The sequence below is a fragment of the Pinus tabuliformis genome, chromosome J, assembly GCF_031772625.1.
Source record: "Pinus tabuliformis cultivar Carrire ecotype Pingquan chromosome J, CPIR1, whole genome shotgun sequence".
In the NCBI taxonomy this organism is placed as follows: domain Eukaryota; kingdom Viridiplantae; phylum Streptophyta; class Pinopsida; order Pinales; family Pinaceae; genus Pinus; species Pinus tabuliformis.
In genome coordinates this window covers 229,452,326-229,466,328 of record NC_142295.1, presented here as the reverse complement: position 1 = coordinate 229,466,328, position 14,003 = coordinate 229,452,326, and the positions used below count along the sequence as shown (strand labels likewise).

General features: G+C 30.7%; 1 protein-coding gene and 1 pseudogene across 2 annotated transcripts; both read right to left on the bottom strand.

Annotated features, from left to right (window-relative positions):
* Positions 1–3,999: 3,999 nt before the first annotated feature.
* LOC149226568 (putative aquaporin PIP2-8) lies at positions 4,000–7,148 on the bottom strand (annotated as a pseudogene). The gene is made up of 5 exons (XR_016248297.1): positions 7,108–7,148; positions 6,322–6,546; positions 5,938–6,233; positions 4,484–4,624; positions 4,000–4,392 (listed from the first exon to the last, which is right to left on the bottom strand). The product of XR_016248297.1 is annotated as a putative aquaporin PIP2-8 (transcript).
* Positions 6,842–9,717, bottom strand: LOC149226567 (putative aquaporin PIP2-8). The gene is made up of 4 exons (XM_089377522.1): positions 9,352–9,717; positions 8,968–9,263; positions 7,350–7,490; positions 6,842–7,258 (listed from the first exon to the last, which is right to left on the bottom strand). The coding sequence occupies exons 1-4, from the start codon at positions 9,620–9,622 to the stop codon at positions 7,148–7,150; spliced, it is 819 nt and encodes a 272-aa protein (XP_089233648.1). The 5' UTR covers positions 9,623–9,717; the 3' UTR covers positions 6,842–7,147.
* Between the last annotated feature and the right edge of the window lie 4,286 nt (positions 9,718–14,003).

Below are 14,003 nucleotides of genomic sequence, written 5' to 3'. Positions count from 1 at the left end.
AAATCCTTAAAATATTTTTTTGAAATTGTGAGCTGATCAGATTGATGTGAAAACCATCAAATTTAATAAGTGGATTTATTTTGAAATTTCAATCTGAATATCACTTACTAAGACCAGCGATAACTGTATGATAACTGTTCAGGAAAAAGTTCAAAATATTTTGAAAAGTATACATAGAGTTGGAATTGGTTGTTAAAGCTTTTTTAAAATTGTAATTTTTTTTTTAAATGATAACGGTTCTAGGTTTGATTTTACTAATAATATTGCATTACATTCCATTACTAGTGATGTACTGCATTACATTCTATACTACATTACATTCCATACTAGAGGACAAAAAATTATATATCAAGCAGTTTATTCCATACATTTTATAAGTTTGTATACCTAGGTTTGATTTTACTTTTACATTACATTCCATATAGGAGGAAAAAAAAATTATATATCAAGCCCGTCATTCTATACATTTTCTAAGTTTGTATATATTTTTTTGCAGAAAAAGAAAATTATATATTAATATAATCTGTTACAAATACAAAGTAAGCATAAAACTATAATATCTGCAAATAGTAAAGATAATCACTAATTGTAAATTAGAGATTTGCAACAGAAAAAACAGAGTACTCACTGAAAAACAAGGGAGCAGCCAGTGTTGAGAAAGAAAATGACCAAAAACACTTCTCAAGAGCCAGAGCCAACAATAAAATATTGTACCAAGAATTCAGAGCCAACAATAAAACCCTGTGCCAAGCATTTAAAGCAGATCAGTCCAGACTAAAAAAACTAAGCCACGATGCGAGAGCCCATCTACCCGGAAATTCTGCTCCCTGTTTACCTAGGTTTGATTTTACTATTGATGTACTGCATTACATTTCATACGAGAGGACAAAAAATTATATATCAAGCCGTTCATTCCACACCAGATAACTTTCAGAGTTTAAACATCTCGTATTTTGTCAAATAGGTATGTTCCATGTAAAGGTTGCTCTTATTCAAGTAAAGAATCAATAAAGCTGCAGTTTCACGGCCCTCAGTCCACATGCGATTGATGAGAATGTATTCAGAGATTTAGATCGGGATAAGGTTGGAATTTCAAAACAGATTTATTTTTAATAATTTCCTTAAAAATTTTCACGATTTCTAAAAAAGATATTGACAATTTTGTAAAAAGATATTGACAATTTTGTAAATGTTTGAAGGGAAAAAGTTCCTATGCATATTTTCACGATTTCTAAAAAGGATATTGACAATTTTGTAAATGTTTGAAGGGAAAAAGTTCCTATGCATATTCACGGCCCTCCAGAGTCCAGACGCGGTTTATTGAAAATGCATTCGTACATAGACATATGCTGGTGAACAGCGAAAAGCTACAAGCGTGAGATTAATTATTGATTCCAACTTAGTGGGCAATTTCGTAGCATGAGAGTCTTATTGATTCCAAGTTAGTGGGCAAAAACAAATCTTTAAAGGACAGTCCGACATAATAATATTCCAACATAAACAAATCGCGTACTTTGCATCCAGCCAAAGCGAATGCCGTACACTAAATCTTATGGAAGAAAAAGTTCAAATCTATATATTCATTGAGAATATTAAGTTAAATTTTAATGTAATAATAATAATTTAAGTTTAATGTATTTTCTTTGTAAGTAGGTTAAACGTGGAGGCTAGGTTGTACACTGAATGGAAGGATGGGATATTTATTATTAGGATTGTGAGGTACTTTGAATAGTTTTTCTTATTTTCTAAAACGTGCTTTCCATTTCAGATTTTCCTTTTGTTAATTGAATTAGAATATTGGAGTCGTGAGGTCGTTTGAATAGTTTTTCTAATTTTCTAAAACGTGCTTTCCATTTCAGATTTTCCTTTTGAGATTTGAATTAGAAACGGGTGTCGACTGCATCTCATGGGTTAAATTGTAAAACGTCCTCGCCATTGCAGATTTTCTTTTTGAGATTTGAATTAGAAACGGGTGGTGACTATATCTCATGGTTAAATTAGATAGTAAGTTCACAATTTTGTAAAGAGAAATATATATTTTGTAAGATTAATTTTATATATAATGGTATTGTTGTTTTGGTTTGTTAGAAAAAATGATGGTTATTTTTTTTAATTTTATTCTATCTAAAAAATATATTTCTGTTTTTAATTATCACTAAAATGTATGATTCTCGTCTCAATACAAGACTTCAACAAACTATGTAAATATCCATGTTAACTAATTTAGTTTAATATCATTCATATATATATTGAACATAATAAAATATTCTATTGTAAAAATTACTTCAATTTAAAATAATTTCATCAAATCTAATTCATTTAATTTTTAATAAGAAATTAATGTGTAGCATTTAAATAATAACAATAATATAAAAAAATTATTTAGATCACAAACAAAATATTTCAATATGTAAAATTAAATAATATTGACTATAGAAGTTTGAATTTCAAGAAATTTAATACCCCTCTGCCCTTGAATCTATATGGATATTAGTATAAATTATATATATTATTATTAAAAATTATTAAATTAATATAATTAATTTATAATTGATTAATCTATATATTTTATATTAATTATTTCTTTAATATTTAAATTACAGTGATGCTATATATATATATATATAATATTAATTATTTCTTTAATATTTAAATTACAGTGATGCTATATATATATATATATATATATATAAAATTTGTGCCTTGGTAAATTATCTAGTATGCATTTAATCATCAAACATTGACTCGAGATTTCCTATCATATGGAATGAAAAGATAGGAAACCTGGAGTCAATGTTTGATTATTAAATGTAAACTAGGTATTCACCAGGCCTTGCTATGTGGCTTACCATAAAAATTTCCCTTCAAAACAAGTAAAAGTATTAAGATTATATAAAACTTCAAAAATCCTTTTATCTTGGTTCAATAAAAAATTATTTCATTTAAAATAATGACAAACAAAAATAATGTAATAACAAATATGTTATTCAAAAAAACTTTGTTATTAGATATTGAAATGGTTTCCATCTTAAAAGTGTTTTTTGGTAATGTCTTATTTGCTTCATTTAAATTATCAAGTATACTGCTATTCAACCTAAAAATTGTGCTTTTTAATTTTCTATAAAATATTAAAAGGTTTATTTTTCCTAGGGAAAAGAATTATCTTTTGATAAATTATTAAGATAAAATGATTTCAACGAGAAAACTTGCATCCCCCGAGTTTAGGCAAGCTACATCATAGACATAATAATTAGATCGAAGGAACATGGCTACCCGGACCACCGAAGATTGTAGACACCTATGAACGTTTGCAGATGCCCTTTCCTCATTATTTTCTTTGTATCTTTCAGTCATCAATGCAGGACATTCTAATCAGCCACCAATTCTTTCTTGTTTCGTGCTGTTGTTGGAATAATTTAGACTCTGAACAATTGTCCTTAAAATCATTTTAATTTTGTTTTATTTTGGTCGCAACTTAGCTGTGCATCACTTTTACAGTTAACAAGTGTGGAAGTATAAACATCATACCCTTAGCAATGTCAACATCATTTTAAAGGAAAGCTGACATTCACGCTCAGAGAACAGATCACATTTGATACGTGTATAATACAAATGAAATTAAAGGAACGCCGACATTCACACTCAGAGAACGGATCACATTTGATACCTTTATAATACATCTCATTTGGCAAAATAATTGATAGACGTAACCTTGACTTTGGAATTTTTGGGCAAAGAAAATACGATAGCTATGAAAATGCCAAATAATGACAAGAATAACACTGTTTATAAGACATAATCCTGACATTTTTGGGCAAAGAAAATACGATAGCTATGAAAATGCCAAATAACGACAAGAATAACACTGTTTATAAGACATAATCCTGACATTTTTGGGCAAAGAAAATACGATAGCTATGAAAATGCCAAACAATGAGAAGAATAACACTGTTTATAAGACATAATCCTGACATTTTTGGGCAAAGAAAATACGATAGCTATGAAAATGCCAAATAATGACAAGAATAACACTGTTTATAAGACACAATCCTGACATTAGAATTGTTTGGCGGACAAAATACGATTGGAATCAACTTGCCAAATAAGGACAACAATATTTTTGCCATCGTATCAAATTTACTTTAGCATCTATTGATGCCTATTCTGAGATTAACATCCAGCGTACGTGAAATATTGGCCCCTCAAAACATACAACATCTAAAAGCAAACACAATTTTTACAACACAAATGCATCCGCATGAACAAAGTCCAGTTTCTGCATTAAACATTGTTGGGTTCTTTGCTGTGCCATTTCAGGGATGCTCGGATAACGTATTTGTGAAATGCAGCAGCTACCGTAGCTCCAATAAGAGGACCAACCCAGAAGATCCACTGGAATGTAACAATCAAAATTTAATTCCATAAAAACTGCAATACTGATAAATAGAAAACAACAGAAAGGAGACTATTATCTTCTTCTTACATGGTCGTCCCAGGATTTCTTATGGCCATAAATCACGGCTGCTCCAAAGCTTCTGGCAGGATTGATGCCCGTTCCAGTGACGGGAATGGTTGCCAAGTGTACCATGAATACAGCAAATCCAATTGAAAGCGGAGCCAAAGCCTGCGCCAATCAGTATATTAGCATCTATTAATAGATAAAATAATCAGTGTATTATACATAATAATAAAATTGCTTACTGCATACACGTTCAAGAAATGGACAATGATAACGTACAGGCAAGGTTCACATGGAAATTCCTCACCAGAAATCTTTCACATGGAATTCCTCACCAGAAATCGTCCAGGGCGAGGTGCACATCCCATTTCCAAAAGAAATAGTACGACTGGAAATTTCACCTCCAAGGAGAACATTACGATCTCTCTCATTTATAGAGACGGAATCTTAGGAAGGGCAGAGCACGGAACCTGTTAGCTCATACTGTGGTCAATAAACTGGTGACTGTGCAAAGAGTAGAAACTCGGATACCAAGCTGGTTATCACACAGGCTTATTAGGTTTTTATATCTTATACATACTTTTGGAATTTGTAAAACTTTAGCATGCGAAAGTGTTTACTTATTTTGAATGCAAATTTCAGAAATATGAAATTCCCACTTTCAGATTGCCTTAGGTTTTTATATCTTTGGAATATTTTCAGGAATTTACAATACTATTCCATATTTAAAAGTATTGAACTTATTCAGCATACAAATTCCTGCTGATTCCTATGAGATTTAGAAATATTCTCCAAATCTACAATCAAAATAAGAATAACCACTTTTCGATTACCTACTTTTAAATAAAATAAGCTTTTATATTTTTCAATTTGCCCTATTTGAATAAAACAAGTTAACTTTTACGAACAGATTTTTTTCTCAACATTTTGTCCACATCCAGCAAAACATGTTGAAATGATGATTCAAATTGCTGCAAGGAAGGTTTTTATATCTTTTCATAGTACCCAACTGTGAATGAAACTAAAGTTAGAGTTAAAGAAAACTGATTTTCTTCTCAATATTTTCTTCAAACTCCAGTTAAAATAAATCAAATTGCATGATTCAAAATGCGTAATGGAGTTACTCAGATGCAGATGTAATCTAAAAAATCATACACAACCTATTGTTATTATTCAAATTTGAACTTTTCATGGTAGCATTCAATCAATGGAAGGGGTTGTTTACTTTTTTCATTATAGTTTTCGAAAATGTTAATATTTGGAATGTTACAGATAAAAGCGAAGTGAAACCATTGATGTTACTTTTATCGATAAAATTTCAAAATATTTTTCGAATCTAAAATCAAATTAATTTCAAGCCCTAACTACACATTTAGTTAGTTAGTCGACCGCTTTTCGATCCAATGCTACGAGATATTTCTATATAGAGAAATAGAAATACGATGTTTCAGATGTGAAGAATCTATAATAAAACGTACGGGAACCTGAGCGTCGCGGGCGTTGCTCTTGATGTCAGTCGCATAGAAGACGGTATACACCAAGACGAAAGTGCCAACTATCTCTGCGGTGAGAGCTGTTTCATTGCCGTATCCCTTCGACACTGAATTCGCTCCTCCACCGCCACTAGAATAGTAAGTTTTCTGCAACGCTTTCACCATCCCTGCCCCGCAGATTGCGCCCAAACACTGTGCCACCATGTACAAGACTGCTCGATTCAGAGTCACTTTCCGAGCAACAAACAGCCCGAACGTGACTGCGGGGTTTAGATGCCCACCTGCATCAACATTATATGGTTTTCTGAAATCAAATATCAACGAATTCAGGGAAGAAAAGATCACTGATTACTATAATGAGATTACCACCTGAAATTCCAGCGGTGCAATACACGAGGACAAAGATCCGCCGAAGGACCAGGCGATACCCAGGGTACCCACGCCTCCACACGGACTCTTATCGTTAGCATTCCCGATGACGAGGCAATTGTCACAAATAGAAACAGAAGCGTGGCCACGAACTCGGCTATGATGGCTCTGTAGAACGACCAGAGATAGAATTCGTTTGTGTCTAAAAGCGGAGAAGAAGGGGCTCTTCATACTCCACCTTCCCGATTGTGCTTCCTTCTCCATACTTCAAAAATGAAGACTACTGGCTTTCTCACAGTTCTTAACCAGTGGATGTGGAAATCATCACAATGACAACTCACGCGCTGAGGATATGGCGCTAACTCCTCAGCATATTTATAGGCATAAAGTCATTACACTATATTTACAAGACATAATCTTAACATTTTTGGTAAAAAAAATACGATAGTTATGAAAATATCAAATAATGACAAGAATAACATTGTTTATAGTGGTAATTTGTTAGATTTGATCTTGGGTCTGTTCAGAATAACTCTCACCAATTACGGATTATCTTAGATTTAAAAAAAAATCACTGTTTATAAAACACAATCCTGACATTAAAATTGTTTGACGGACAAAATACGATGGGAATCAACTCGCCAAAATAAGGACAACAATATTTTTTGCCATCGTATCAAACTTATTTTAGCATCTATTGATGCCTATTCTGAGATTAACATCCGGTGTACGTCAAATATTGGTCCCTCAAAACATACAACATCTAAAAGCAAACACGATTTTTACAACACAAATGCATCCGCATGAACAAAGTCCAGTTTCTGCATTAAACATTGTTGGGTTCTTTGCTGTGCCATTTCAGGGATGCTCGGATAACGTATTTGTGAAATGCAGCAGCTACCGTAGCTCCAATAAGAGGACCAACCCAGAAGATCCACTGCAATGTAACAATCAAAATTTAATTCCATAAAATCTGCAATACTGATAAATAGAAAACAACAGAAAGGAGACTATTATCTTCTTCTTACATGGTCGTCCCAGGATTTCTTATGGCCATAAATCACGGCTGCTCCAAAGCTTCTGGCAGGATTGATGCCCGTTCCAGTGACGGGAATGGTTGCCAAGTGTACCATGAATACAGCAAAACCAATTGAAAGCGGAGCCAAAGCCTGCGCCAATCAGTATATTAGCATCTATTAATAGATAAAATAATCAGTGTATAATATAATAATAAAATTGCTTACTGCATACACGTTCAAGAAATGGACAATGATAACGTACAGGCAAGGTTCACATGGAAATTCCTCACCAGAAATCTTTCACATGGAATTCCTCACCAGAAATCATCCAGGGCGAGGTGCACATCCCATTTCCAAAAGAAATAGTACGACTGGAAATTTCACCTCCAAGGAGAACATTACGATCTCTCTCATTTATAGAGACGGAATCTTAGGAAGGGCGGAGCACGGAACCTGTTAGCTCATACTGTGGTCAATACACTGGTGATTGTGCAAAGAGTAGAAACTCAGATACCAAGCTGGTTATCACACAGGCTTATTAGGTTTTTATATCTTATACATACTTTTGGAATTTGTTAAACTTTAGCATGCGAAAGTGTTTACTTATTTTGAATGCAAATTTGAGAAATATGAAATTCCCACTTTCAGATTGCCTTAGGTTTTTATATCTTTGCAATATTTTCAGGAATTTACAATACTATTCAATATTTAAAAGTATTGAACCTATTCAGCATACAAATTCCTGCTGATTCCTATGAGATTTAGAAATATTCTCCAAATTTACAATCAAAATAAGAATAAACACTTTTTGATTACCTACTTTTAAATAAAATAAGCTTTTATATTTTTCAATTTCCCCTATTTGAATAAAACAAGTTAACTTTTACAAACAGATTTTTTTCTCAACATTTTGTCCACATCCAGCAAAACATGTTGAAATGATGATTCAAATTGCAGCAAGGAAGGTTTTTATATCTTTTCATAGTACCCAACTGTGAATGAAACTAAAGTTAAAGTTAAAGTTAAAGAAAACTGATTTTCTTCTCAATATTTTCTTCAAACTCCAGTTAAAATAAATCAAATTGCAATTATTCAAAATGCGTAATGGAGTTACTCAGATGCAGATGTAATCTAAAAAATCATACCCAACCTATTGTTATTATTCAAATTTGAACTTTTCATGGTAGCATTCAATCAATGGAAGGGATTGTTTACTCTTTTCATTATAGTTTTCAAAAATGTTAATATTTGGAATGTTACAGATAAAAGCAAAGTGAAACCATTGATGTTACTTTTATCGATAAAATTTCAAAATATTTTTCGAATCTAAAATCAAATTAATTTCAAGCCCTAACTACACATTTAGTTAGTTAGTCGACCGCTTTTCGATCTGATGCTACGAGATATTTCTATATAGAGATACAGAAATACGATGTTTCAGATCTGAAGAATCTATAATAAAACGTACAGGAACGTGTTTCGAATCTAAAATCAAATTAATTTCAAGCCTTAACTACACATTTAGTTAGTTAGTCGACCGCTTTTCGATCTGATGCTACGAGATATTTCTATATAGAGATACAGAAATACGATGTTTCAGATCTGAAGAATCTATAATAAAACGTACAGGAACGTGAGCGTCGCGGGCGTTGCTCTTGATGTCGGTCGCATAGAAGACGGTATACACCAAGACGAAAGTGCCAACTATCTCTGCGGTGAGAGCTGTTTCATTGCCGTATCCCTTCGACACTGAATTCGCTCCTCCCCCGCCACTAGAATAGTAAGTTTTCTGCAACGCTTTCACCATCCCTGCCCCGCAGATTGCGCCCAAACACTGTGCCACCATGTACAAGACTGCTCGATTCAGAGTCACTTTCCGAGCAACAAACAGCCCGAACGTGACTGCGGGGTTTAGATGCCCACCTGCAACAACATTATATGGTTTTCTCAAATCAAATATCAACGAATTCAGGGAAGAAAAAATCACTAATTACTATAATAAGATTACCACCTGAAATTCCAGCGGTGCAATACACGAGGACAAAGATCATTCCGCCGAAGGACCAGGCGATACCCAGGGTACCCACGCCTCCACACGGACTCTTATCGTTAGCATTCCCGATGACGGTGGCAATTGTCACATACAGAAACAAAAGCGTGGCCACGAACTCGGCTATGATGGCTCTGTAGAACGACCAGAGATAGAATTCGTTTGTGTCTAAAAGCGGAGCAGAAGGGGGCTCTTCATACTCCACCTTCCCCGATCGTGCTTCCTTCTCCATACTTCAAAAATGAAGACTACTGGCTTTCTCACAGTTCTCAACCAGTGGATGAGGAAATCATCAGAATGACCTATAACTCAGGCGCATAACATTAGTGAGGATATGACGCTAACTACTCAGCATATTTATAGGCATAAAGTCATTACCTCACTTGCAAAGTATCAATAGGAAAGTATCAAAGTTTATTAAATTATTAATAGAAATTTAAATTACGAATATGACTTACAATTCAGGCGCATAAAATTAGTGAGAATATGAAGTTATGAACATATTTATAGGTATAAAGTTATTACATCAAAGTCATTACTTCAATAGGAAAGCATCAAAATTTATTAAATTTTTAATAGAAATTTAAATTACTAATAAAAATTATATTTATAGACATAAAGTCATTACATTTAAGTCGAAAGCATCAAAGTTTATTAAAGTTTTAATAGAAAGCATCAAAGTTTATTAAATTTTTAATAGAAATTTAATTATAGACATAAAGTTATTACATCAAAGTCATTAAGAAAAGCATCAAAGTTCATTAAATTTTTAATAAAAATTCATATTACTCATAAGAATTTAAATTAGGAAGAAGATAATAATTATTCTATTTTATCATAAACAATCTCATATTTATATTAAACTAAAATTTGTTTTGACTGTTATTTTTTTTATTTAACTTATAATAAGAGTGTTTAAATAGTATTTTTCACTGTGAAAATGGATTTAATATCATCAAAAACTTTTTGACACCTAAAATATTAAATCTTAACCAATATAATTTAGATTTCCAAAAAAATCACCATATTCTATCAAAATTATACCAGAATTTTCATTATTATCCCAGCAAAAATATGATATTCTTTTTCTACATATAAAAATATATATAAAATCATAATATAAAAATAAAATAATAAAAAATCTTAATTTCAATCTTAAAAATATTTACTAATTCTTTAATATAACGGATAATAAATCATATCCCTTCAAATCTAATAAAAAAATTAAAATAACTAGTGACAAAACATCTAATAAAAAAATTAACAAAAAAATATTAAAATGGTAATTTATGATTTGAAAATTTTGCTAATTCTTAAATATAGTAATTCAATCCATTCCATTCCCCACATAACCACCCACCCACCAAATATATATATATATATATATATATAACAAAAAAGTAGTAAAATGGTAATTTATGATTTGAAAATTTTGCTAATTCTTAAATATAGTAATTCAATCCATTTCATTCCCCACATAACCACCCACCCATCAAAAAAATATATATATATATATATATATATATATATATATATATATATATATATATATATATATATATATATATATATATATATCAGCAAACAAGAAATGTGACGGTATTAAAAACTATCTAGAAATAATCTTAAAAATGAGAGGGTTTATCCCAGTTTCCTCCCCTAATTTAGTAATGATGTTTTTTAATTTAGTAGTGATGCAAGGTGTTTCTAATTCTTAAATTTAAAGTATTATTGTTATACTTAAAAAAAAAGAAAGATAAAAACAATTTTTATAGAATTATTATGATTAACATTATTTTATTTATGTTATATAGAATTATTTTATAAAACTTATGGCTAGAAAGTTATGGAAAATGAAGCAAGGTTAAGTTAAATTTTTTAGTTATCATGCGATTATGGAATTATGAAATGTCTTGTTATGCCTAAAATCAATTTGAAGAAGTATTACAATAATAAAACTAATGTGTTACATTTTTTTATTGATTCTAGAAAAGATCTTGATATAGGGGTTGGGACTAAATTTTAGAATAGTTTAAAATAGCTCAAAGATCCTTTCAAGTTAAGAGTAAGATAAAAGTTAGATAGAAGTTTTCCTATGTTCCCTAAGCTAGTTTGGCATATAGATTGACAAGTTAGAGGATTCCTTGGAAGAAGTAGTGTCATCTCAACTATCACTAGTATAGTCATCACCTTTTTGTTTTACACTAATGATATTATTTTTATGGCAATGACTCACTATGATCCCACATGCAACTAAAAATCCTAAGGATTTATATTATAGTATAAGTATGACTATTACCACTCACAAAATGGTGGTTATGGTAATGAATTCCAAAATGATTCTTAAGCTAGTTTTGTGTATGATAGTAATAATTTGAAGGTGACTTTATACAAATATATGTGAATCCATCTTCATGGCTAGCTTAACTAACTAGAACTATTGCATTAGGAAAATAATAAATGGAGGGTGGAATGTTTATTATGAAGTAGAAAAAAAATGTAAATCAAGAAACTTTTAGCTATGGGATAAGAAGAATGTCTTCTTTGATAACCAAATCACCCATGTCACCTTATATGCTTGTGAATATTGGGGTTACAAATTCTTTACAAAACCATGGGAAGAGACCAAGCAAATACAAAAGTGTTTTATAACTTATATTTTTAAAAGTAAAGGTAATGTATGATATTTTATCCTCTTCATAGAAGCAAGCATTTATCCCCATTGAGAACATGAGTAATAACAGGTAACTAATATTTCAAGTCTTAGTTAAACTATTAGGGAATAAATGAAAAGGTTAATGTGAAGAATAAAAATAATGTTATAAATAGTATTACATCTAAATTTTAAAAAAATTGTGGTGTGATAAAGGATTAGAGGATAACAAAAAATTAAGATACCATGAAGAGGTGATCAACTCCAATATAAAGGATCTATCATATCTTTTTATTTCAATTACAGTAAAGAAAAAAATCAAGATTATTATAAGAGTAAATCGACATTATTATAAGAGTAACAATGAAAGAGTTGTAAAAAATTCCTTTATAAAATTAAAATAGATTTAAACTACTATAAATATTATTTTTAATATTAAAAAAAAAAAAAAAAAAAAAAAAAAAAAAAAATTAATAATAAAAAATAATACAAATTTAATAAATAAACACAAATTATATATATAAATATGATAGTTTTAGATTTTTTTTAAAATAAAATAGCTGATAAATTTAAATTAATTTATTTATCAATCACCATTATTAGTCTTTTCCTCATATAATGCTTAATGCTTTTCCCAAAGAAAAAACTAGATTTAAATATAAACCCAATAAAATACTTCAGGCTTTTCCCAAGGATAAAAACTAGAATTTTATATAAACCCAATAAAATACTTCTTGCCTTTCCCAAGGAAGAAAACAAGAATTTTATCTAAACCCAATAAAATCTAACGTGTTAGAATAAAATCCAAGCAAGGAATTTACAGTAAACCTTGATGTTATTTCGTCGGACAAGGGTGACATTAGCGCGTAGGATCATCTTTGGTAAAGTCGGGTCATGAAACTTTGTCACATGACTGTGGGTTTCCTCCAATTATTGCCGAACGATTTTTTATCTCCCCATCTATGATGACCTCTAAAGAGCGCATTTTACGTTCATCCATTCAACAGATATATTTCGTCGCATTACGAGTGGTTGAGAAAAAGTACATCAAAGCACATCATATCAAACACTTGTTTCAACGTGAAAATTGACGTGATTGTGAACCGTAATTCCATTCATTGCTCTACCCTAATTAACATTATAAATCGTTATTCTATTAGTTCCACAGTCTCAAAAGTCTCCTAGGAAGTTCTTAAGGTCCCAAGATCCATCGAAACCTCATAACCTAATTAAAGAGATTCAAATTTCAAACCATAAATTTTGTTTCAGCTGAGGTTGGTCCACTGAACAGATTCTGATCATAGATATTTATTTGGCCAAACTCTAGCCAAGGCTCTGTTTTGTCAGCTGTACTTAACATTAAATAGATTTGTTTCGAAAAGAAAGGAATTTTATATATTTATTTTATTTATAGTTAACTGATGTTGTTTTACACAGAAACAGATTTTATACATTTTTAGTTTGATAGTATTCCTATAAATAAATTTGAAAAATAAATTGTTATTATTTTTAATATAAAAATAAAATTATTTCAATTGCATGTAGAATAGAAAAAGAAAACTCCATAATACAAAAAAGACTCCCTAATACAAAGCCATAAGTAATTATTGACATTTTAAGCTAAATGACTCATTTCCACGATTAAGTTTTTCTTGGATTTTAATCATAATTACCAAAGTATATTGACTCAAAAAATAAAAACAAAAAATTATTATTTTTTTGCATTTTGCTTAATTATCTATAAAGTTTGATTTGTTCTACCAGCTTGCTTATATTGTGTGACAACATTACGTAGCTAGCAACTTTTCTAGGGGTGGTTGTGTTCCACTACCTAAAAAAGCACTGCTCTCATCTTATCTTAGCTTATTATCCAACCCAATTAACCATACTTAAAAGATGTATCTATTTCACTCGTTGGATCTATTCTTATCTTAGCTTATTACTCAACCCAATTAACCAT